Source organism: Dasypus novemcinctus, chromosome 10 (assembly GCF_030445035.2).
Source record: "Dasypus novemcinctus isolate mDasNov1 chromosome 10, mDasNov1.1.hap2, whole genome shotgun sequence".
NCBI classification, from domain to species: Eukaryota; Metazoa; Chordata; class Mammalia; order Cingulata; family Dasypodidae; genus Dasypus; species Dasypus novemcinctus.
Genome location: NC_080682.1, coordinates 85,589,846 through 85,616,786, shown reverse-complemented (window position 1 = coordinate 85,616,786; position 26,941 = coordinate 85,589,846). Strand labels below are relative to the sequence as shown.

The 26,941-nt window shown below is 39.0% G+C and overlaps 1 protein-coding gene and 1 pseudogene across 3 annotated transcripts in view; both read right to left on the bottom strand.

Moving 5' to 3' along the window:
• The window catches only part of DENND5A (DENN domain containing 5A), a 115,020-nt gene that overhangs the window by 18,458 nt on the left and 69,621 nt on the right, over positions 1-26,941 (bottom strand). For all 3 annotated transcript variants that reach the window (XM_004470256.5, XM_004470253.4, XM_071218216.1), the window contains 7 exons: positions 17,619-17,806; positions 9,523-9,840; positions 6,717-6,932; positions 6,007-6,241; positions 4,691-4,841; positions 3,995-4,088; positions 1,128-1,259 (listed from right to left, as the gene is read on the bottom strand). In XM_004470256.5, coding sequence (XP_004470313.1) covers positions 1,128-1,259; positions 3,995-4,088; positions 4,691-4,841; positions 6,007-6,241; positions 6,717-6,932; positions 9,523-9,840; positions 17,619-17,806 — 1,334 coding nt within the window. The remainder of the gene's footprint in view (positions 1-1,127; positions 1,260-3,994; positions 4,089-4,690; positions 4,842-6,006; positions 6,242-6,716; positions 6,933-9,522; positions 9,841-17,618; positions 17,807-26,941) is intronic.
• LOC111767001 (polyhomeotic-like protein 1) lies at positions 21,933-24,918 on the bottom strand (annotated as a pseudogene).

Here is a 26,941-nt window from a genome sequence, read left to right as displayed (position 1 = left end):
AAAGTAACTTGCCCAAAATAACACAGCAAAGAAGTAGATCTGGCTTTGAACCTAAATCTGCCTGAATCTTGAGTCCAAGTTCTTAAGTAGGTTTTAGTCATGTTATAAATTCGTATGCCCCATCCTTAAGCCTACCATTCAGAAGCAACAACGTTTAACATTTTGGCAAATTTCTTTCCATATAACTTCTTAATTGTGAAATTCATCTCATACACATACAATTAAAATAAAAGTACCTGGAAAGAACTTTTTAGGAGTAATGTTTCTGTAACTTGTTGAGCTGTCTTTTTCTGTTATTTATTATTTTGATTTTGAAATAAAGTTATTGAACAAATAAAAGTTAAGTGAAAAAGTAAATCATAAAAGAAAACACAAGCAAAACTAAATTATTTTGTTTAGGGGTACAAATATAGTGATAATTATTTCCTTGCTTTTTTTTAGTTTTATCATGTAAGTCAGGATTCTAGAGTAGGAAGGTAATTGAGGAAGGGTATATATGCGGTGTTTCGAAATATAAATGGGCAGTATTTTATTTAACCTGCCCATTTATATTTCAAAACACCGCATATATACCCTTCCTCAATTACCTTCCTACTCTAGTACACTAATGTTTACAGCAGCATTATTCACAATAGCCAACAGATGGAAACAACCCAAGTGTCCATCGATCAATGAATGGACACACAAAATGTTGTATTATCCAAAAGGAATGAAGTTCTGATTCATGCAAAAACATGGATGAGCCCTGAAGACATCATGGTGAGTAAAATAAGAAACACAAAAGGACACTTACATGAAATAACTAGAATATGTAAATTCATTGACAGAAAATAGATTACAGATTACCAGGGGCTGGTGGTAGAATGGGGAATAATTGCTTAAGGAGTATAGAGTTTCAGTTTGAGGTGTTGAAAAAGTTGGTGTAATGGATATTGGTGATGGTAGGCACAACACTGTCGATGTAATTAACACTAATGAATTATACACTTGAAAGTGGTTAAAAAGGGAAAATTTTAATTGCATATATGTTACTACAATAAAAAGCTTAAAAAAAAAAAGAAAGTATTCTTTCAAGTTTCACTTTAGCAGCCCAGGGAACCAGCACATACAGAGGAGTCCTAGCTCACCTTGTTGCGGCATTCCTTCAGCAAGCCCTCCACGAACTTACAGTTGGTTTGAGCAATCACTGATGGGGAAAGGTTGGACAACTTGGGCTGGCGGATGGTGCTGCCCATATTCCTGGCTTCCTGGATGTACTTCTATAGCAAACAAGGAAAAATCAAAGACCCTTTTTGTGTCCAGACACAAAAACCACAGTCAACTGGTTGTGTTGGGTGCCTGTAGAGGGCACTATCACCCCAAACTTTCTAACCTGCTTCTTCCCTAGGCCTAGATAAAGTTGGGAAGCAGGAAAAGTTTTAAAAAGTAACTCTTTTAACAAAGGGAAAAAATGAGATTATAATGAATTCCAATTCCTCTAATATAAAGCCTTTCATAACTATATTTATAACAATTACTTTTGACTTAATTATACAAATAGGCAAAAAACACATGGCTGTAGCACGTGTAGCTTGGTGTACAAATCCATTGAGAAAATTATTTTCCCCCTCTGAGCTGGGAGGATTTTAACCCCTCCACCCATATCAAAGACATTGACCCTTTCCATAATAAAGAATAACCTTGCTAAATTAGGGCCTGGAAAATCAGATGTCACATGCAAAACAACAACTGCATTTTTTTGCTTTTCTACAATGTGCTGGTGATTATTTATATAATTAGATAGATATAGTCCCTACATCAATGCAGTAAATTGCACACTAACATGATCTCAGAGTCTTAGGTCCACAACCATCATTTTTACCCCAATCTTCTCCCTTCCCCGATATTTACTCCATTAGCACAATTCTGTCCTTCTTAACTTCTGGCCCTTCAATCTGCCACTTTTACCAATTCCCAAGGTTAGGCTTTAATTACTATCCCATGGACTACTGCTACCTGCCTCCTAACTCACTAGCTATCTAACTCTTCTTCTAAAACATTCTACCCACAGCCTCCTTTACACAGCCACCACCAAGTTTTTGATCTTGCCACTTCCTCTACTTGAAATGATCTTTTTTTCTCTCTTTCTAACACTGTTAAAGTAATCCAAGGTTTAAATATATGCTGGCTCTGCCAGACAGTCTTGTTTGAATACCCCAGGTAGAAATGACTTCTTCTTATAATCAGTGATTAATCATTGGTTTGCCTCTCTTATGGTCAATTCAAAAGACTCTTCTACTGAAGTTATTTGTGTACCTGGCTTCACTCCCATTAACTAATATCCCTTGAGGACAAGGCCATTTCATTGTCATATTTATATTTCATAGTGCTTGGTACAGTCACCTTGACCAAGAAAAAAGTGCTCAATAAACAATGCTGGAAGAAGAAATACAGAGATGAGGTGAAAGTCCCAGGGGAGACTTCGAAAATAACACCAATACCCAATACCCACTCATGCCAACCTCACACAAAAAAATCTAAGTACACCTGTATCATATAAATCAGTTTGTTTTGAGCAGTTAAAAATTCATAAGCGGGAAGCAGACTTGGCCCAGTGGTTAGGACGTCCATCTACCACACGGGAGGTCGGCGGTTCAAACCCCGGGCCGCCCTGACCCGTGTGGAGCTGGCCCATCCACAGTGCTGATGCACGCAAGGAGTGCTGTGCCACACAGGGGTGTCCCCTGTGTAGGGGGCCCCACGCGCAAGGAATGCGTCCCGAAGGAGAGCCTCCCAGCGTGAAAGAAAGTGCAGCCTGCCCAAGAATGGTGCCACACACACGGAGAGCTGACACAACAAGAAGACGCAACAAAAAGAAACACAGATTCCCAGGCCGCTGACAACAACAGAAGCAGACAAAGAAAAAGACACAGCAAAATAGACACAGAGAACAGACAACCGGGGTGGGGTGGGGGAAGGGGAGAGAAATAAATAAATAAATCTTTTAAAAAAAATTCATAAGCGTACTTGTAATTTTAATGTATTGCTTTAAAAATACCAAAGGTAAAATATGTTATTTCCCCATTCACTGAGGTGCCAGAAATACATGAAAAAAATACGCTTTATTGGGTTTTATCTGTATTATACAAATGACAAGGCCTTCTCTCAAAGAGAAGTTCCTGAAAAAGGTTTCTGAAGGTGAAACCCCTTTTTCACAACTTGCTGCAACTAAGTAAGGCTAGTTCTCCAACCTGAGGTTTATATAACTAGAAACTTTACTGGAAACAAGTTATGTAGTAGAACTGAAAAACTCATCTTACAAATAATGGGGATTTAGGAAGTAAATGCAAGAAGCACTAGTCTCCAAGCACTTGATAACATTCCTCTCCTTTGATACTCTGAGAAAAAAAAATCAAGATTGCCTTTTAAATTAAGATACAGAAAAAGCAGAAAAAAGGTTGTTTTCAGCCAGGTTCAGAGACTCACAGCACTAACCCAGATTCAGTTTTTCTTCCTTCTCAGTCTCACAGAATTAACTCCTTTACTACCATACAACATACAAAAAACCCCACAAAAACCTAACCAATGTTAAAAGGATTTCCCACCCCCCCACCCACTCCCACATACCTTCCCCCTCAGATTCTTAACTTCTGAGTTTCCTATCACAAACCCTAGGAAATAAGTGAGTTAACAAGCATGAATGAGTGAGGTAAGGATTTTCAAAGGCTCTCTTCTAAGTGGTGACTTATTCCTGAATAGGGATACAAATATGGCCTGGCTTGGGGAGAGGACCTAAATGGTTACTGGCTGGCTACCAAATGCAAAACATTCTATATCCTGTATTTGTCATAACCCAGGCCCTGGTATCAACCTTCAGAAACTAGTCCTATTACTAACCCTTCTTTATGGGAAGACATTATTGCTTGAACTCTTGAATCAAGGTCAAGGAAATAGCAAAGAGAAGGAGATGTAGCATGAAATAGGGTCATTCCCTGTCATACATAAGTAGTCTTACCTCTCTCTGGTCATTGTCTAAACGCAGGTGTTCTGTGTGTTGTTTCTGCCGATCTTTCCGCCTCCACTGGGCAGGGGCATTCCTTTTTGTCCACCTGACAGAATCAAAGCAGGCAATTCATAACATCCCACTAAGAAAGTAAGGCCAACTGACAGGAAAACACTTGAATGTCTATGAGCCAATGCTGGGCAAGACGACGACATAGATACCTCAGAGACTTTGAAGAAAAGTAGCTTAAACATCACTGACTGGGTAAGAAACAGATACCTCTCCAAGGAACACAGACATGCCTTGCTTAAAATACCTACAAAACATTTTCATGCAGATCCAAAACTATACTCATTCAATTGTCTGGGCTTTGATATACTCAACTATAAAAGTAACTAAGGGAGAGCAACACTACTACTGTTATCTACTTTCAGTTCAGACTCCAATTACTTCAACCACCACTTATTGAAGGTATAATGCTGGTTAGGTGATAAAGAGGATTCAGTAATGAGATGATTTTAACCCACATGCAGCCTGGCTTTTTGCAGGTCCTGTGCATGTGAAGTTATCGCAAGTGGAGACAGGAGCTGATAAATACTCTGTCACCTATTTCCTTATTCAAAATTCAGGGGTCTTCTGAGGATACCAGCTCAGGCCCAGACTAAGTAGCTAGGGAGCTGGATCAGGGAATCTCTGGGGTTGACTCACTTGTTGCTGACTGGCCCAGTGGAAAGCACATCAGATTGCAGCTTAGGGAAGAAGCCGGGCTCATACTTTCCTTGTCCAATCTTCATGTCAAGTAAATGGGGGTGAATTGCAGTATGGTCAATTTTTGCCAGACGCAGCTCAATTGCTTTCTCTGGTTCAGAACAAGAAAAACAAGTCAAATGTTTTTAAAAGCTGGATACTCTCCCACCTCCAGGCAAAATGGTATAACAGGGACTATCTGAAACAATGAAAAAAATCCCAAAACAGACAAAATATATTAAAAAATGGTTTTTAAGACATTGGCAACAAAGGGCAGGGATCCTTGAGTGACAGGAAACAAATGAGGTAACCCCTACTATGCCCCAGGGAAAGAAAATCCAGTCAATCTGGAAAATTCTCTGAGGTAAGGAAACAAAGATAAGAAACAGGGAAAGAAAATCTAGGCAATCTTCTCTGAGTTAAGGAAACAGAGGTAAGAGTTTTGAGAGACCTCGGCAGCTAAAGTTCAATAGGACAGAGTATAGAGAGGGGGAAGCTACACAGAGAATACCCAGGAGATCTGATGAGGGTCCTTTTTGAATATTAAGCAGAATAACTGATCAGTACATACAGGTAAACAAACTACTCAGGGCAAAATGATGGAATAGCAGATGCTCCCTTCACCAGAAAAATTAACGAGCTGGCAAAAGAGATTAGAATTAACTAGCTGGTAATCCTGAAACAGGACTAGACACTTGAAACAACCAATATTGTACAGAGTAGCAATATACTCAGTTCAATACCCACAGTCACAGCCTCTCCTCCATATAACGATGGCCACGTAACGTAGTTATGGCTTGGTAATTCCTAGGAAAGCTTTTGCTTTCCTGATACAAAGGGGGAGAGATACAGCTGGCATCGACCTTCCCCTCTTCTTGCTTTGAATGTGAACACAAAGCCTCTTGTAACCATGAGTCAGCAAGTATGAAGATAAAAGTCAACATGCTAAGGACAGCAGGGTAAAATGATAAAATCTTGGTTCCTGATTACACTGCTGAGCAGCAGAGTCAACACCAGCAAACACCAATTCTGTACTTCCTACTTTGAGAAAAATAAACCCCTATTTGTTTAACCCTCTGCTGACTGGTTTCTCTCTATTACTTAAAGAGGGACCCATTCCTAAGTGAGGCATTCTTGAAGGATAAGAAGTTTGCCAGGTAAAAATGACAGGGAAGAATATTTTGGGCACACATGCAAAGGCAGAACCAGGGAAAGAAGCTGGAACAGGGACATGTCAGTGATGCTATCCATAATGTATAGCTCCAAGGAGGCCTGACCTGCTTCATCCACAGTGGTACACTTCTGGTACATTGATGTGCGGAGCGTAGGTGTCCGAACATTTAACAGCCTGATCTTGTCTACTCGGGAATCAAATACCCGGAGCACAGGGTCTTTGTCATCATCATCGTGACACATGATTTTGTTGTCAATGAAAGAAGCAAACATCTGGGTCTCCAGGAATCTTGAGAGAAAGGGCAGGTAAGGTTCAGGCTGATCTGATAGAAAAGAAGCCTGGAGGGACCAAGAGGAAACACAATCATTGACAGGGAAGAGGGAAAGAATATGTCAGTGTTGACCAGCCAGGACAACATGCACGAGGGGTCCGTTGAGTCCATTCTTCCCAGGTCTTTATGAAAAGAAAACATTCCTTTTTGTTTTTAACATTCACATTTCAGATATACTGAAGCTGACACACTTGCCCAAATTTACCTAAGTAATCTAGATGGGCAACCTAGGTAACCAACCTTTCCAGAATCCTGATGGTCAATCTGCATCTTTACTTTAAGAGATGGCTTTTTGGATGGAGGTAATCATCTGACAGTAATAAACTACACATTGTTTAAAGCAACAATACCTTAGATTTTACCAACATTGGAAGAATCAGGACATACCATTATTAAGAGAAAACCCCATCTTCCTTTACATCTTCAAGAGGATTCTGGCATGTTTTCATTCCCTACTACCTTCCTAGCAGGACTATACTCACTTTATCAAAGTTTTGCATCTGCTCCCTGTTGGTAAACCAGGACTCCTTATCCTGGCTGGGTTGAATGACAAACACCTCATAATCCGCAAACATCTGAGTGAAACGATTTGCAAAGACTTCCCGGATCTGAATGTTTAGCTGGTAAATCCTGAGTTCTTCTTCATCACACTGAACTTTGAGATCCTTATTGCTGCTCGGGTCTTCACGCACTTCCAGCTACAAAAAGGAAACAACACTTAAGAATACTCAAGCTTTTCTTTTTTTCCCGAAAAAATGCAACTCAGTTGATTTTTTTCCAGTGGTCATTTACCAAGGAGCTAATGGGGGGAGTTGACAAAAGAGAAAAAATGGGAAGGACAAAAAACAAAGAAAGGAATTCTGACATGGAGAACAGGTAAGTGAGGGAGTTCTGGAAGCATCTAGCTCCTAAATGAAAGTAGAAATAAGATCATTAAGGGCAAAGGAAGAGCAGCACTAGAGGGAAAGATGCTAATTATCCCCAGGGTTAGGGGGAAAAGGAGAGAATCTGGAAAGTCAATAAGAAAATGATAATGCAAAGCAACAAGGTCAAACTCTGGCTCTGCCTTCTCCCCCTTATTACTTTCCTTATTTCTCCCCAAGGATTTTCCTTACTGTGTTTTTTTTTAAACCTTTTTAATCTCCCTAAATATTTCTCTATTCTATTTTAACTGGTTATAATAAAAAAAAATTTTTTAAAAAATCTGCTCTACTGATTAAATAAAGAAGGAAAATGAAATGTTTCACACTTCACTTAAAAAAACGCTCAACATGGAATATGGAAAAAGTGTGCCAAATGTATGCTGTGGACCATGGTTGGTGGTAACAGTCTGATGATATTATCTCATAATCTGCAGGAAAAGACCCACCATGGTGTGTTATGTCAGTGAAGTGGTGTTGATGGGTATATTCTACTCATTTGCATGATTGTTTTAAAGTTCACAGCTTCTGCAACAAAAATAACTTTTATTTTTTAATTTTTAATTTTTAAATTTATTTCTCTCCCCTTCCTCTGCAGTTGTCTGCTCTCTGTGTCCATTTGCTGTGTGTTCTTCTGTGACCCCTTCTATCCTTAGCAGCAGCAGCAGGAATCTGTTTCTTTTTGTTGCGTTATCTTGTGTCAGCTCTCCGTGTGTGTGGCGCCATTCTTGGGCAGGCTGCACTTTCTTTCGGGCTAGGCGGCTCTCCTTACAGAGCTCACTCCTTGTGCGTGGGGCATCCCTACGCAGAGGACACCCCTGTGTGGCAGGGCACTCCTTGCATGCATCAGCACTGCCCTTGGGTCAGCTCCATGTGGGTCAAGGAGGCCTGGAGTTTGAACCACAGACCTCCCATGTGGTAGGCGGATGCCCTATCCGTTGGGCCAAGTCTGCTTCCCTGAAAATAAATTTTTAAAAATGATAATAGGGTGGGTTGGGGGAAAAATATACCAAATATAAGATATGGGCTATAGTTAGTACTAAAATTTTGATGATATTCTTTCATAATTTGTAACAAATGTTTCACAACAATGCAAGGTGTTGGTTCTGGGGTGATGTATGGGGCCACTATATAATGTTATGCATATTTGTTTACTAAGTTCACAACTTTTACTAAAATTAAAAACAACAATAACAAAATTACTACATCAGTCCATTTTGTTTATATGAATTTGCAAAAGTAATTGCAGGGAAGCGGACGTGGCTCAAGTGATAAGGCTTCCGCCTACCATATGGGAAGACCCAGGTCCAATCCCTGGAGCCTACAAGTAAAAAAGAAAAAAAAAAAGAGAAAAGCGTGCCTGCACAGCGAACCAGTGCCTGCGTGGTGAGCCAAGTGCCTGTGTGAGTGCCTGTGTGGTGATTCAGTGCCTGCAAAAGTGAGTCACACAGCAAGTTGATGACACAACAAAAAAAGAGAGATGAGGGGAGAGTCAAGGTGAAGTGCAGAAGAAACCAAGAACTGAGTGGTGCAAGTGACAGGGAACCTCTCTCCACATCACAGGTCCCCAGGATCAAATCCTGGTGAATTCTAGAGGAAAAAAACGAGAAGAGGACAAAAAAAAGAGAAAGAGATACAGAAGATCACACAGCGAATGGACACAGACTGCAAAAACAAAACAAAACAGCAGGGTGGGGGAAGGGGAGGGGGAGAAAGAAAGGGAGGAGGAGAGAGGGAGGGAAAAGGAAGGAGGGGAGGAGGAGGGGGAAGGAAGGGGGAAAGATAGCTTAAATGGTACCAGTGAAATGGTGAGGGTGAAGAGATAGGTAAACAAATACAGAAAGTTGATGGTTTCATCAAAGTCAGCACATGGAAAGTTAAGTACATCTCTGGAAAAAGAATAGGACTAGAACTCAAGAGGGCCAGGTTTTCTAATCTCACTTGAGATACTCATTAGGCATTTAATCTCAGGCAAAATACTCAGGCTCTCTAAGCTTCTTTCCTCAGCTATGAAACAGAGAATATCTGTTCTGACTTCTTTAGGTTGCTGTGAAACTCACAGGCAATGAATCTGAAAGAGATCTGAACACAAGAATTACCACTATTATCTCTCCAAATCACTCTGTTGTAGTGTTCATATAAAATGACATCAGGCTCTCCTTGATATACAAGTGAGAAACTACCAAGATTTAGATTTAAGTGGCATTTACTAGGACAATGTCTGTCAGAGCTAAATCCAGAGCCTACCACACAGCACGTTCTTTCACTGCTCACAAATATGCCTTGTCCTGAACTGGGTACATTCTCATCCCACATTTTATTTTACTAGCATAAGCACCCCAGCACAGACCCGTATACAATACTTTACCTTTTCTAGGCTCACCCCAGTCCTCTTGACCAAGGCTTGCAACCGGGCGATGGTTTCATTCTCCTTAAGGAGCTCATAGGAATGCAAAGGGGAGCCAGCGATGTTCCCATTCCTCTTGTCGGATACAAACTCAGAGGCCCGGAGCCTCTTCAACTTGGAGGCACTTTCACTGCAATGAAGGTTCCCTTCAGGAGGAATGCCAAATGCCATGAGAATCTCAGAGACTTCCTGAACAAACTCCAACTTGTTGGGAAACTGAGGCAAGTCCTCTGGCAGCTCAATGAAGTGGTTGTCAATGTCCACAAAGCAGAGATTAGCCTGAAAATCAAAACAGAATAAGCATTTAGGAAGAAGCTTTAAAAAGGATAATGAACTAGAGAGGGAAGTGAAAACATCTGAAATTGGAAGACATGAGGTATGATATAAAGAAGATGGGCCTCAGGACAGAAACAGACCCAAGTTCCAGTCTTCCTCTGCCTCTTTCTAGTGTGACCTTGGGGAAGTCATTTAACCTCTCTGATTCTGTTTCCTTAGTGGTAAAATGGAGATAAAGAAGGGAAAAAAAACCCACTCAGTTTAGAAAGTGTTGAGGATTATACAATGACATAGATGTTAAGCTTCTAGCACAAAAATCTCACATATGTAAATGCTCGTTAAATGTTTAATGAACTTGTGAATTCTTACAGTAGTGAAAACACTAGGAGGCAGAAAGTCTAGGTTCTATACCTGACTCAGTTACTATCTCTTTATGGGACCCTGAGTGTACAATTATCCCTTTCTGAGCCTCAGTCCTGATTTGTAAGATTTGGTGGCTGGGATCGATGATTTCTATGCTCCCTTTTGGCTTTAAGATTGCTTTTGAGAGGATGCAGAGAGACAGGAAGCTCATAAACTGCTGGTGGTATGAATATAAAACAATTTGTTGATTTTTGTATTAAAGAGTATTTGTGTTATTTCCAGTTTTATTGCTCTTACATTGTTATACCTGTCTCCTTTTACACATGTGTAAGATCTTCTCTTAGGTATATCCTAGTAGTGGAACTGCTGTGTTGTAAGGTATGCAAATGTCCAACTTTATAAGATAATGCTTCACTGTGTTCCAAATTTCAAGAGCAATGTGATCCTTTTGAGCTAAGTCCTTTCCAAAACTGTGTATTATCAGACATCTTAAATGGTACCAGTGAAATGGTATAAAATGGTATTTATTGTACTGTCAATGTGATTTACACCTTGCTGACTTCTGGTGAAGTTTTGTGCAATACCTGTTCATAACTTTAGCCCCACTGTTTTATTTGGTTGCTTATCACCTTCTTACTGATTTGTTGAAATTGTTGCCATCCATTGATGCTAACCTTTTGTAGGTTATATGTATTATAAATAACTTCTACCTTTTATCTTTTCACTTTCTTTAAAATAAAATTATCTTTTTCTTAAAGAAATAAATAAAACTTATCAATTTTTTACTTATGGGTAGTGTTTTCTATATCTTGTTTATAAAATCTTTCCCCCACAGAGAAGCCAGAAAGGTATTCATTAGTATTTTCTTCTAGAATATTTAAATTTTTGCTTTTGACTTTTAATTTCTTAATCCATCTGAGGTTGATTTTGCTATAGTGTGAGATAAGGATCCTTTTTCAACTTTTTCCCCTATGGATAAGCAATCTTCCAGCTCCATTACTAAAGTGTCCCTCCTTTGGCCACAGTACCTCTATTATATATCAAAATGCTGTTCCATTATCCCCATATTCTAAAAAAAAAAAGAGGTAGGAGGGTAGCATGGTAAGTCTAACTTAATATAACTATTCCACAAGCTCTCACTCTACTAAAACTGTATGTTTTAACATGTCTGTACATTCATTCATTCAATAAACATTTAATAAGTGCCAAAATTGCTATGCCTACCAATCTTTAATTAAAAAAGAGAGTTTTCCTATCTCAAAGACCCAAAGACTAGAGGATTCCCTTTAAATTTCACTCCCTAGAGTTCCTCCAATAGATAGATAATAACTTTGAGTCCTTGCCTAAAGGGCCAAAAAATGTTTAGCACCTAAGAAAAGTCGTCTTCTTGCTCAGTCCTTTGAGATTTTAAATTTATAAATACTGATAGGCCAAGTCATTTAAAAAGACAGTAAAGATGGTATTAAATCATCTAGTCATGAAGACCACCTGCTCAAAAGTCCTGTCCATACAGCTAACAAAACATGGCACAGTGACCTACCAGAGATATACAATACAATCATTTATCCCTCAGTTCTATTCTACCAAGACAGAAAAAAGCAGTTTCTCCAATAGGAAGCATAGAGGCAGCTAAAAATAACTATATTCAATCAACAATGCTTGCTTCGCCTTGTTTCCCACTGCTGTGAGCCAAATATATAATGTCTTTAAGGAATTTTATAAACCCTAAATGCTGCATTGACATATTATAGATACCTCTGGGTCAGAGGTGTCTAGGGAAGGGAAAGCAGTTCAAGCTCACTTCAGAGATGGGCTAGATTAAGAAAAAATAGCCTTCTGAGCAGACAGCACTGAGTCATTCTTTGAAAAGTTAGGCTGAAGGAGGGAGGAATAAGAAAGTGAAGGGGAATAAAAAAGATAGGCAATTACTAGTCTCATACAATAGCCTCACACTGCTTCTTCCCAGCACACAGAGGACAGTGGCAAACAAGTAACTTGCAAATGTATCAAAAACTCCTCATGACCCTTTTTTTTCCAGTTGAGAAGAGGTTAACTCCTGTGTAACAACTTGGGAGCAAGAAGTAGCCTGGAAAATGCAATGAACCCTATATAGTCAGTTTCCCCCATTACTTTCCCACCTTTGTTGAGAGATGAAATGGGAAGATTTAACTTCTCTGGAGTTGTAACCACATGGATCCCCCCAATACCAAAAAGTATTCCAAATCTCTTCCAGCAAGGTGTCACAATGCCCTTTCCCAATTCTAAGTTTGTAATACTAAATCACAACCGCTCTCCTCCTGGTCTATCTCCATGATACTCATAAAATGGGAGCTCAAGACACAGATTAGTGGTTAAAGATAGATAGATAGATAGATAGATAGACAGATAGATAGATAGATAAATAGATAGATAGACAGACAGATAGATAGATATAGACAGACAGACAGATGAGGCTATTCAAGGTGTGTTCTCAGAAAGTAGGAAAAAAGTAAAAGGAAAGAAGGGCCCAAGATAGAAAGAAGTGACAACATTTCTTTAATATCATCTCCTTGATTCCCCTGACACAGCTGTGAATGAACTGCTTCCTACCTGGACAATGAAGCCCAAGAGAGAAGCACAGAACAAAGGATGCCTCACAAAGGCAGCACAGCACTTTCACTTGCTCAGGGCCAGCTGGGATTATGTGGTGGTGTTAAAAGGAACAAAAGGCTTTTTACAGAATCTGATGCCTACAGGGCAGCAACTAATGAATTCTAATTTAGGGGGCAAGGGAATATATATATTCTATTTTCCTCTCCCTGGGACAGTCTGTTTTCTAAACCAGCTATCACCCTAACCCACTACTCTCTAGCACAGATCCAGGTTAACTTCCTCAATCCTGCCTCAAAGCTTCTAACAGTATAGTTAAAAGGCAACACAGGATGTTCAACAAAATGTTTTAAGTAGTTATTTCTGGGTGGTAAAATTTGAGCTAATTTTTATTTTATTCTTTATGCCTTTTATTATGTTAGAAATTTTTATTATAAACAAGTATCATTTCTGTCAGTCATCCCCAAGATGTCTTTCACTCTCTCATCTTTACGTGTAATCTTTATGTGTAATCTTTATGTGTAACCTTCATGGTGCTTACTCCTTGAGAAAGCCAGTTCTTTTCTCCCCAGTCTGAGATTTCCTATGGGGACTATTAGACCCAAAGGTTACCTACTATAAATCAAGGTAGAAAATATCCAGTTATGTAATTACCCCCACAAACATGTGACCTTCAGCAGGCAGACTGGATGAAATGGGGACTGTGAAGCTGTAGAATTGCTGATGAAGCACACATAGGTAGTTCTATAGTCCTCTTGTTACCATGCCTTCCCAAGTAGATCACAGGAAGAAATCAGAAGCTCAGGTGTAAAGGTTACAGCAATGATGGAGAATACTGTAAAAGTGGAGTCTCTAATACCCCAGAATAGAGTGAACTTTTAGGTTTTTCAAACAGTCCCATTAAGAAAACTGCTGGTCTAAGAAAACTGCTGGTCTCCAATCAACCTCTTCATATACTTATATACAGGAGGCACACAGAAAATGATGCTAACATCCTACAGGGAACATAATTTGCCCCAAGTATACAGCAAAGTGATGCCAAAACCAAAAATAAAACTGGGAAATCTGACTTCTTGCCTAGTGACCTATTTATTAGATTATGCGTGTAACATGCCTCTACGGACTTGCACTTTCAACCATTTGTTTGTTTGTTTGTTTGTTTTTGACTTTATAAAATTATAATTAGATTTACTTGGAAGAGGTATCAATATTAAATATGCATTTGTTTAAAAGAAACAAGAAGATTCCCTTTCTCCAATCTTTGATAGCTCTTCACACATATTTATAGATAGAATACACAAGTACACATAAACACATATAAACCATACTCAACAGTTTTCTCCATCATTTAGATCTTTTCTTCCTTAATTAATCTTAACCCACACCAAATAGCACAAAATTCCACTGAATCAAAGGAGTAAAAGGGTAGAAATAGAAGAAGCTATAAGTAACACATTTTTGAATTCTAAAATCAAAGGGAAAAATAAGAAAGGAAGTAGTAAAACTCTTTCTATTTGCAGATGACATGATCCTATACATAGTCCCAAAAAATCCACAAAAAGCTCCTGGAGTTAATAAACAAATTCAGCAAAGTGGCAAGGCACAAGATCAACATGCAAAAATCATTTGGTGTTTTTATATACTAGTAATGAACAATCCAAAGGGGAAATCAAGAAAAAAATTTCATTTACAATAGCAACTAAAAGAACCAAAACTCTAGGAATAAATTTAACTAAGGATTAGGTTGGTTAAACTTAAAGGATTTGTACATAGAAAACTACAAAACATTGCTAAAAGAAGTCAAAGACTTAAATAAATGAAAGGATATTCCATGTTCATTGATTGGAAGATTCAATAATATTAAGATGCCAATTCTACCCAGAGTGATTTACAGATTCAACAAAAATGCAGTCAAAGTTTCAAAACCTTTGCAGAAATGAAACACCCATCATCAAATTTATACTGAAGAGAATGAGGCACCACATAGGCAAAACAATCTTGAAAAAGAAAAATGAAGTTGGAGAACTCACACTTTCTGAACTTAAAACTTATTACAAAGCCACGATAATCAAAACAGCATAGTTGGCACAAGGACAGACATATAGTGTATTAGAATTGAATGCAGAGTTAAAAAATCAACCTTCACATCTATTGCCACCTGGTTTTTGAAAAGGGTGCCAAGTACACTCAAAGGGGAATGGATAGTCACTTCAACAAATTATGCTGGGAAAACTCGATGTCCACATGCAAAAGAATGAAGGCAGACCTCTACCTCCTAACATATATAAAGACCAAATTCAAAGTAGATCAAAGACCTAAATATAAGAACAAAAACCATAAAACTAATAGAAGAAAACATAGAGAAGCATCTTCAGGATGTATTAGGTAATGGTTCTTAGACTTTAGATCCAAAGCACGAGCAGCAAAATAAAAAACTGATAAATGGGGACTCATCAAAATTAAAAACTTTTGTGTATCAAAGGACTTCATCATGAAAATAAAAACACAACCTAAAGACTGAGAAAAAATATATGGGAAACACACATCTGATAAGGATTTAAGATCCATAATATATAAAGAAATCCTAGAAGTAAACGACAAAAAGACAAATAACTCAATTATAATATAGGAAAGGAGCTGAATAGACATTTCTCCAAAGAAGATAAACAAATGGTCAAAGAGTGCATGAAAGGATGCTCAATGTCATTAGCCATCAGGGAAATGCAAACCAATGCCACAATGAGATACCATCTCACACCCACTAGAATGGCTACTATTTAAAAAAAGGAAAGTAAGTGTTGGACAGGATGTGGAGAAATAAGAACACTCATACATTGTTGGTGTGAATGTAAAAAGGTACAGCCATTGTGGAAAATAATTTGGCAAGTCTTCAGAAAGTTAACAATATAGAATTACCATATGACTCAGCAATCCTACTTCTAGGTATATACCTCCAAAAATAGAAAGCAGGGATGTTAACAGATATTTGCGCACCCATGTTCATAGTGGCATTACTTACAATTTCCAAAAGATGGAAGCAACCCAAGTGTCTAAATGATGAATGGATAAACAAAATGCAGTAAATACATATAATGGAATGTTATCTGCCAATAAAAAGAATAAAGTTCTAACCCATGCTATAAAATGGATGAACCTTAAGGACAGCATATTGAGTAAAAAAAGCCAGACACAAAAGGGCAAATACTGTTTATGAAATAAGCAGAATATGCAAATTCATAGTCAGAAACTAGAATACAGATTACCAGGGGTTGAGTGGGAAAGGGGAATAGGGAGATAATGTTAAATTGGTACAATTTCTATTCAGGGTGAATGAAAAGTTTTGGCAAAAGTGATTTAGCAAAGGCACAACTTTGTTAACGCAATTAACACCACTGAATTATATATTTGAAAAGAGATAAAAAGGGAAATTTTAGGTTGTATATAAGTTACCACACACACACATACACACAAATATAGAACTGTATTGCCCAGAGTGAACCCTAATGTAAATAGTGGGCTAAACTTAATAGTTTAACTATAATAATATTGTTTCATCAATTATAAAAAAAAAAGTACCACACTAATGCAAATGTTAATAAAAGGGAAAATTATGTGTGTAAGGGGGTATATCTGAGAAATCTGTACTTTCTCTATGATTTTTCTGTAAACCTGTAACTGCTCTAATAAAAAAAAACGAGAAAAAGAGTAGAGAGATGCATTTCACTATCATTTAAATAAAATGCATGGTCTAATTATCAGGGATATTTAACAAGGATGCTGACAATATGAGTTCTGTCCAAATCTAATTCCATGAGAATACTCCCTTCTCTGGGGTCTCCTCAGTGATGTTTCTCAGTTATACACAAAAATCTCCCCCCACCAAAACAGAGAGGGTCATGTAGACAACAGTGTATGTAAATTGTTAAGTCTTCTTCCCAGAACTTTCTAATGACTAAGAAATTCAGAGTAGGAAAGTCATTCCCCCAGTTGGCTTCATACCAGTCACAATGACGTAAAAAGACAGACCAGTTCTATTGGTAATTCTAGAAAATGAAAAATAAAACAATCTTACTTTTAACCATGTTTTAAATCTATTTTGTAATGAAGTAGGAAATGAATAAATACATATCTAATCAATTCATTCGATATTTAAAACAAGAAAGAGGAAAAGGTCACCACCCTCAGAGCAAGAGGCCTTCCTTATCTCAAACCAGGAAGTTTTCAAAACTGGCTCAGTACCACAAGAATCACTATGATCAGGTCAACTTTCACAGATCAACTGTGGCTCGTAAAAGAAAACCACTTATTTATTAATACATGTCTATTAACGCAGTGATAAAATTGTATTATCTGGGATTTGCTTAAAATAACAGGAAGTGGAAGTTGTAAAATGAAATACAATTGAACATGCGTGATAACTGCTGAAGCTGGGTGTTGAGAACACAGGGATTCATTATATTATTCTTACATATATGTTTAAAGTTTTATATAATAAATACATTTTTAAATAAAAGTTTTTAAGAGTGTCTAAAATACTTTTTGAAAAACATCTAAGGAAAAGGCAATTTATAAAACAGTAAAAACACAGAGGTTATAAGCATGTTAACATGTATGTCAAGTGGTAAAGACACCAGCAAACCTTAAATGATACAAATGATATAAATTGAGCCTAATGGTCATTTTCTTACTTTTTTCATTAAGTTATTTATAAACCCCAAAATAAAAGAAATAAAAGAAAATAAACTTGGTGATACCAGCCTGGGCTCATCCCAAAGCCCTTCCCTCTCTCCAATCCTGGACCAGAGGCACCAGCACAAAGTTTTTCTCACCTCTTGAGGCAGTTCTAGTTTTGACCGGTCATCCAGGCCATTGGAATGCAAGCCCATCAGGTATGGGACAGGAGCATCTAAGAAATGTAGGAGAGAGGCTGGGAGTATAGGGACATAGACATGCTGCCACTGGAAAGGAAACATGAGAGCTGTAATCGTCTCTGCCACAGTCATCAGTCTCTGGTAATCTAGGTTAAAAAAAAAAAAAAAAGACACACAAACCAAAAAGTCAAAAGGAGGCATATTTGTTCCCAAGTAATAAGTTAAAACTTTAATAAAATTTCACATTTAGAAAGGATTAGGATAAACTTCAGTAATGCTCAAAATACCTTGGAGGTATCAGAGAAACAACAACCCAGACCCCAGTAGACTACAACTTGAAATATACCTATATATAACTCCCTACTAGTAATTAAATTTCATAGGAAAACACATTAAAAGTCATAAGTAGTGTTTGCTCCAAACACTGAACCAGAATAAGATAAATACAAAGAGGAGTGGGGAAGTGGAGAGAAAAGAAAAGGAACAGTAGTCTCAATCTCCTTTCAGCATGGAAGCCAAAACAGGTGCATTCAACATGCAAATATTTTTGTAGTGCATTCTGAAAGGAGCTGATAGGAAGTTTGAGATCTCAAGCATGAGAACCAATATGCACACAGAAGATGGTTTTCCACACTAACCAGTCTGCCCTACATCTGGCAACCTTTCTGGAATAGGAACAGCATAAAAGTGACATTTGAAGAATTTAGTGAAAAGCTTTCTTATAACACAGAAGATCCAGAGGATTGACTGAAGTGACTCAAAACTCTTGTTCTAGGCCAGAGACCATAGCCTGGAAGGGAAAAGCTTGTGCTCAAAGGTTTAGCTCTTCTTCAGAATGCAGTTTTAGACTTATTTTTAAAACGTGACTAATAAATTCATTGGCTCAGCCAACAAAATGGACTGGTTAAAAGTGAACTTTACTAAATTACTATTCACAAATGGTATGATGGACAAAAAATGGTATGATGAACATTTAATAATAAAGCAGGAACATGAATTTTAAAACCACATGAACTGTTTTAAATGGAATGGCTGATGTCAAATGAGTTTTCATTGGGGTTAAAATTGTTTTATGCACAAAAATCCCAGCCCTCCATTTCAGTAAATCCCAGTTTGGTTCATAAAGGAGTTATAAATAATAAAAAGCATTCCAGAAAATGGGAAAATTTGAGTAGTAAGTGAGCAGAAGCTGGCATATATCACCTAGATAGAAGTTTAGCAAAAATTCCTGCATTTGCTCATTAACAAGCTTTGAAAGCTGCCTATCGTCTTGCTCCTGGCTAAGCAAAGAAGAACGTGACCTTGAAAAAAAATGTTTTTTCTCGTATTGCAAATAAAAGAAATTAATGACTTAAAATTCATCAGTTTAAACATTTTTAATGCACTACAGAAAAGTGCCATATGCTTCTTTGGGAAAACTAAGGCACTTAGTAATGTGACCAATTAGTGGATAAAACTGAACTCAAAAATTTAATCACCATGATCAAAAAACAAATAAAAACAAAACACAAGGCATTTAGCAGAAGGACAAAGGGTACAAGAGCTTTTCATACTGACTAAAGTTCTGTGGCAGAATTAAGGAGACAATCTATTTCATGTTTCACTGTGACTGTGAATCATTTCCACATTAAAAATATTTAGTGAGGCTCCCCCACTCCCAAATAAAGCAAGCACAAAAACATTCCCCAAATCATCACACACACACACAAAAATTCTTGCAAGAATTAAATTAGATAACTACATATCGCTTCAGAAAAAGTATTTAATCCCACATAAAAGTAAGCAACAACTAACAAAATTAAGACTATTCTAAGCTCTACCTTCAGCCTCTTTTGTCATGCCTTTGTTTACTTGCTTTGTGCTGAAATCCTTCTGGCTCTACTCTGTAACAGTTATTACTAAGAATTTTAATGATCCTTTCACATCAGATCTCAATTTATTTTTCAGCTCTTTTTATCTAGATAGGAATATCAGGAAATAATCAGTTCAAGAGTAATAATCTTGAGAATCTCAGACAGAAGAATTTAAATTAAATTTCAAAATTAAGATGAATCAGAAGAATGTAAATACATGGGGAAAAAATGGGGGGAGAATGTAATAGAGAAAACTTTCAAGTGATACTTAAAGCTGAAGGTCTGGTCTTACTATGGCCCAATACTACTCTTAAATTCATTTTGGATAGATACTTAGTTGAATAATCCCCCACCCCTTGCACTGTAGACACACGCGTGCGTGCGCGCGCACACACACACACACACATATTTTGGGATTAAAAACAAAAAACAAAAAAGGCAGGAAGTGCCAGAGGACTTTAAAATCATGAGAAAACCCAAAGGCTTCCTGCTTCCTTTATCCAAAGTCAATGAAGCAGGTACTATTGCTTTATGTGGGTGCCATCCCTAAAAGGTCTGCTCAGTGACACATAATATCTCACAGTGGGCCAGAAAACACTCTATGTAAAGGAGATACTTTTGTCATGGAGGCTTTCAGGGCCCTGGAATAAACTTTACAGTATAAAACTGGAGTGACTGGGTGCATCTACACTGTAACCATAAAGCAAGTATGCTAGAGACTAAAGGAAGGGGCATTCTCTGCTCCATAAAAGCACATTTTAAAAAAAAAAAGATTTATTTATTTAATTCTCCCCCTCCCCAGGTTGTCTGTTCTCTGTGTCTATTTGCTGCGTCTTGTTTCTTTGCCCGCTTCTGTTGTCCTCAGCTGCACGGGGAGTGTGGGTGGCGCCATTCCTGAGCAGGCTGTACTTTCTTTCGCGCTGGGCGGCTCTCCTTACGGGTGCACTCCTTGCGCGTGGGGCTCCCCTACGAGGGGGACACCCCTGCGTGGGGCAGCACTCCTTGTGCGCATCAGCACTGTGCATGGGCCAGCTCCACACGGGTCGAGGCCCGGGGTTTGAACCACGGACCTCCCATGTGGTAGACGGACGCCCTAACCACTGGGCCAAGTCCGTTTCCCACATTTTTCAATAGCACAGAAATCTAGCTTGTTTTCCCCCTAACCCGAAGGATGAATTTAATCTAGTATATGAAACTCAGACTATTTATTTCTGTTTAGCAATGGATACTTTTGCCTCAGATTAAAATCTCGAGGAATTACTTGTGATGCACTTGAAATTATGGGATTTTTAGAAACAAAACTGTTTTAGAGGTGACATAATCTCCTCTTTCAAAGTTCAACTGCTTTCCATTTATGTGGTTTGGTTTAACAGTTACTGAAATTTGGAATTTTATGGCCTTTCTGGTCTGTGTGCATTGTGGCTTTTTCACCCTGATTTTATATTAAAATAAAAGCAACATCCCACCTTTGAAAAATGGCCTAATAAACAATGCCTCAGGGATCCAGCAATCTTTTGTACCCACACTAGGACGCTGACCTTCAAGAACACAAAACCCAGTACACCAGAACAAATGAAAAAATCAGTACCCTTTACCCTTGCCTATCTCTGTACTCATTGTTCCAAGAGTGTGAAACGAAAAAATAGGAAAAAGCTAATGGTCACCTACATCGAGTTTTAGCCAATCAAAATCAAATGTAGACCCTTCAGCTCCAGGCAAATGGAGGGGTTTGCTCATAGCTCCCATAATGTTCTAATAAGAAATTATTTTATAATGCAAAACATACTAGGTGAGGAGGGACTGAGCACATTTTTTCACCCATTTACTGAGGAAGAAAATCATATTTAATATTTTTGTTGTACAATAAATAGAACCTAAGACAGGTACTTATATTCCTAACCTCAGTCCCACCCACACACTCGTGTTTTATAAAGCTGTAAGACTGGTGTTGGAATTGAAAGCAAAGGTAGGGTAGAAGACAAAAGACAAATTGGACAGGAGCAGGAGATGTAGAAAGAGTAACAGTCACACATGTGCCAGTCAAACACTTAGTACCTGCAGTAAATCAGAAAGATCCCAAGTCTGCCCTGGCTGGTGATCCTGCCATGGATGCAGGTAAAAATGTTAAAAACTAAAACTAAGGGAGTTGAAAAAACTCTGGGCCACAGCTACAGTGAGACAATCCAAAGGGAAGAGGGCAGTGCCAGATTTTGTTACTTGTGTCATACAAGCTAGAAATCTCCACCTCTCCACTTAGGGAAAGGGCAACCTACATCCCACCCATCTCCTTGCCTTACCATATCGTATATTCCTTTCAGAAAAGTGAGACTCTGGCTAGACGCTCTACTCTAGGATAAGGCTAAACAGCCCTAGGTCTCGTGAAACTTCATCTCTTACAAAGATAAAAAGATTGGACTAGGGTAAGTGAGGATGGTGAAAACTGTAAAGATTTAAAAAATAAAATAGACCCCAGAGAAAATCTCAAGGCTGCCTCCATGTTGCACCAACAATCGGTTCTTACACTTCTCTTCCCTGTCCCAGTAATCCCCTCTACAGATTTACATAATTGGGACAGCTCTTTCTTCCCTGCAAAGTCTCTGCTAGTACCCAGTTATAACCCGGACAGTGAGGAATGTCTACGTTATGCTGGTTTGTGCTTGAGACCACATTAGGTCTCCTTGAAGACATTTATCTTGGTGTAGGTCATGAGGGTAGCTTAATGTTCATGGTACTCAAGAAATATTCTTCTTTAAGTAATAAGAGAGCCTGTCCATCAATCTCCAGGGAATGAAAATGCCTCTGCAATCTCTTGGCAGCCTTGTAAAGAGGCAATGAACTCATACATCTTGATACTCCAACAGCTAGGGTTACTAAACAGTAACACAGGTTTAATACCATGTAATTCATTTTTTTTTTAAGATTTATTTATTTCTTCCCCTTCTCCTCCTCCCACCCTGCTGTTTTTGCTGTCTGTGTTGTATTCTCTTCTTATTTTCTCTCCTCTAGTATTCACAGGGATTCAATCCTGGAGACCTCTGATGGTGAGAGAGGTTCCCTGTCAATTGTGCCACCTCTTCCCTGGTCTGTGCTGCACTTCACCTTGACTCTCCCCTTGTCTCTCTTTCGATGTGTCATCATCTTGCTGTGTGACCCACTTGTGCAGGGCACTAGCTTACCATGTGGGCATGCTTTCTCTTCTTTTTTACCAGGAGGCCCCAAGTATCAAACCCAGGTCCTCCCATATGGGAGGCGGAAGCTCTATCACTTGAGTCACACAGGCTTCCCTAATGCCATGTAATTCTGGTGTAGGGAGAGCTGTGATGGGGTTATCAAGGTCACATTCTCCATGCCCAGCTCTCACTTATAAAGGTCCAGGAGATGGGGCAGGGGTCGAGGATACTAGTTCACTACTTGGGGCATTAGCATTCCCATTGGCTCCTTGTTCAGCTTTCTCTCTAAGACTGCTCTTCTCCACGGCCTTTGGGATCTCTGCTACTGGAGATGCCTTGGCAGGAAGCACTGAACTCAATGTAGAGATATCTCTTTCCTCCACAGGCTCAGCCTTGCATTTGACAGCCAAGGTCTGGGGTTTGCCCAGCAAGTGCAAAGACTGCATGTAGAAGGCAGCAAGGACTTAGGCTACAACAGGTAAGAAAGCAGTGGCCCCACCCTTTACTGTACTGTGCTACACCCTGCACAGGGGCAACAGTCATCCCAGGGGCCAATGTGAGTATACTCCTGCAGTGTACCAGGTGTCTGTCATGAAGGTGGTGAGGAGATCAAAACGGGCCTGACAAGCTGGTTACAATGTACCTAGCATTCCAAGGGAAGTCAATATAGCAGCTGCCAGCTTTGCCAACCCTAAAGCCTGTGCCTGGGCTGTACCTGGCTGTTGGGTGCCCACAACTTGCACAGGGATATGGAGTGGTGATTGCTGGGTAGTTACCATCTTAGCAGCCCCTAACTGTGGAGGCTTGATAGGTGCTACAGGTGATTTGGACTGGTTGGGGATGATAGCATATGGGTTGCGTCAGGTGGGAGGGACAAGGGTAAAGATCAAAGCATGGGTTGAATGTTCAGGGTTTGGGTTTGCTGCTGAGACTGGAAAGGTGGGACCTGCTGAGTATGTGGGATCTGTGGTGGTTGAGGAACAATGAGGTGAGGGTTATGGCTTGCTGCTACTACTACTACCACTGGGCCAACTGGAGGTGAGTAGCTGTGTGGAGTAGCTGAAACTAATGGTACTGGAACTGCTGCTGATGGTGGATGACAATCTGCTGCTGTATTACCACATGTTTCTGCTGAAGGTGGATCTTTTGCTGTTGATGAATCAGTGAATGGGGCTGGCTCTGAGGGTAGGAGGCTGAGCTAATAAGGGTCTAGGTGGGAGTAAGTGTAGCTGTCCATGTCAGGTTCATGCCCACGTTCTGACCATTCCCTTCTGTTTCAGTCTTCTTAGCCACTGCACTTCCTGCCTCTGTCTGGTGGCCCTGGCTCACAGTCACTGTTTGGCCTGAAGGCAAGGGCTGCATTATTCCTGTGCCCTTCCTGGGACAACTCCCACCACCATCCACCTGAGGAAGACAACTGATCCAAACTTCTAGGTGTCTGGCCACCTCCTCCTGTACTCATGAACCCTGGGATGCTATTCCCACTGCCTCCACCAGCTTGACTAAGGTTAAGGGGCTGGCCTATGGCCCCAGAGAAAGCCTGAGCCACAGCTTGGGCCTGACTATAGGCCTGACAAAGGCTAGAGAAAGGGGAGACTCCAAAACAAATGGCCTTCTGAGTTAAGCCTTGGATTTGGGGTCCTTGGGCTGAGGCCTTTGCTCTTCATTGCCAAGTCCTGCACCTGATATGCATCTACATGAACTCCAGGACACTGGGAAAATGGTACCTCCTGCTGGACTATAGCCACTGCCCCATTAGGCATCAGGATGGGTTGGGAGGCGAGAGGTACATTCTGGCCCAGGGTTTGGTTTACTAGCAGGTACATCTGGGCCTGGGACTAGTTAAGGGGTAGGAAGGTGGTATTCCCCCATAGCACAGATTGGGTCAAGGTGGTGGCACTGGGAGAGCTCACACTCTGGGATCAGCTGGGTGGCCAACGTGGTGGCCAGATTGATTGAGGTCTGTATGGTGCTGGTTCTTGGGGAGCTGGCTTGCCAAATGGCAGCAACTGTGGCCTACTGGACAGCAGCCATACTATACAGATGGGCATTACTCAGCTGTTGCTAGAGCATAAACTTGTGAAAATACTGAGTCAGACTGACAGTGCTTGCAGAGCTTGTACTGTCTGCTGTTCATACAGTGACATCTGAGCTATCTGGGGCCAAGAGCTGCTGGCCTTCCCAAAATGGAACTTCTCTGGTGGAGGTGGAGTTCTGCTCACTCTCAGTCTCCATGATAATGGTCTAGGGTCCCCCAGGCTGGTGCTCTAACTCAAAACCTATATTCCTGCCTCTGCTCCTAAGTCCTCCCAGGTGGCATCCACCTCATGCGCCAGGGACTTGGGTGGGAGGTGCCCAACACAGACATGGCCCCTCCTGCTGATCCTGAACACATTTTTATGACTTGTCTCTGTGCAGAAAGATAACTCTTAATACACTGAACTTGGATCATTCCAGAGAAAAGCCCACTCCCTAAACAAACTAGAAGGCAGCTCCTGTGTTCTTTATTAAAAACTGAATTATAAATTGCCCATGTATCCTCATAGTACTTAAGAAACAACTAATCTACATGTTCTGAAACAGACTTATCTTCAAGATACATTCCTAAATGAAAAAAGCAAAGTGCAAAAAAAAATGATTAGTATGCTCCCATTTGTGTTTTCTTTTATTTTAAAGTATAGTTTGTATAGAAGAGAACCAGAGGCCAGAGGTACAAGTCTTACACCTCACTATATACTCTTTTGTAATTTTTAAATTTCTACCATAGAATTAAAGTGCTCTTATCCAAGTTTTATTTTAATAGATCACACATATATCATAGCATATACATATAATTTTTAAGATATTATAATTATTGGGGGAAGGCATTAAATATATTAAGACATTGTTCCTTAGCAGTGATTACTTCTTAGGGGTAGGATTCTAGGTCAAAAAGAAAGGGGAAACTTCCTACTTTCTCTGCGTTGTTTGTCTACTTATTATTTATTTGTTAAAAAAAAACACAACCTATTATTTTCCTTAGGGATACTATAAGAAATTTGATCTTTTGGAGTACAACAGGAGAGAAAGAGGAAGGTTTCATTTTATTCCCTTTGGAACTATTTTGATTTTTTACCTTGAGCACCCATTACTTCTGTAATAAAAGTAGATCTCTTACCAATCTTCACTTAAACAACTCACTTGTATTCATTGATTTTCCCCATCCTCTCAGTAAAGCATACATTATTCCCACTCATTGAACTGTATGCTTAACAAGAATCAGTTACATTTGTTCTCAAACTTATTACTGGATGATATAATTTAACCAAATATTACATAAATAAATGGTAACAAAAATTAGGACAAAGAAAAAGAACTGTTTGGATGAAAACAAAATTGAGTAATTTAAAAAGACTCAGTAACACAAAGTCATTATAAAATACTGTAAATGAATTAATCACTCTGTGAGGCAACTAAGTGCAAAAAACTAGGAAAACTATAAAATTCTAGAGGTAGCCTCCACTCTGATTCTTTTGCAAGGGTTCTTTACATTCTTGCTCCACTTTAAAAAAAAATTACCTGGAAATCCTAGTTAATGCATTATGGGTTTTATGCAAGAAAAACAATGCAGATATCTGATTAGTGAAAACACAACCAAGGGAAATGCCTAGACCCTGTATCAAAAGACTGTGAATATGTACTTATATGTTTTAAGTTAAAATGTTTAAAGGGTATATGTTTCATTTTTAGGATTCCAAGATTTAACTGACCTTTCCAATTCTCCAATCAACTATCCTACTAGATCATGTCAGATAAAGAGCTTCTGCTCTCTAGTAATTTTAAAACAACCACTAAAAAATTATGCTATTTAAAAAGAAAAAAAAAATAGCTTTATATGACCTAAAGAACAAATATTATCCAGTAGTAAATAAAAGGACTTACACAAATAAAGGAAACACTGCTTAAAACTGCCAGTTCAGCCATCCAAAAGTTAACACTTTCAGAGTCTTACAATTTAGCCTGCATTAAATTCATTTTCCCTAAATAATACCTCTTTTCTGTTCAGGAGAACATAAGACATACAACAGGCAACATCAAATTTGAGGGGTGATATAGCATGTTTTTGGAATGCCAGAGCCTTTCTTCTATATAAGGAGAATTCAGTTGAATCATAAATACAAACTTATTTCAAGAAAACCAACCTGAATTTTTTAAAGCACAGTATTAATACTAGAAACCATAATCTACATCCAATAAAGGACAATTAACTCCATTTAAG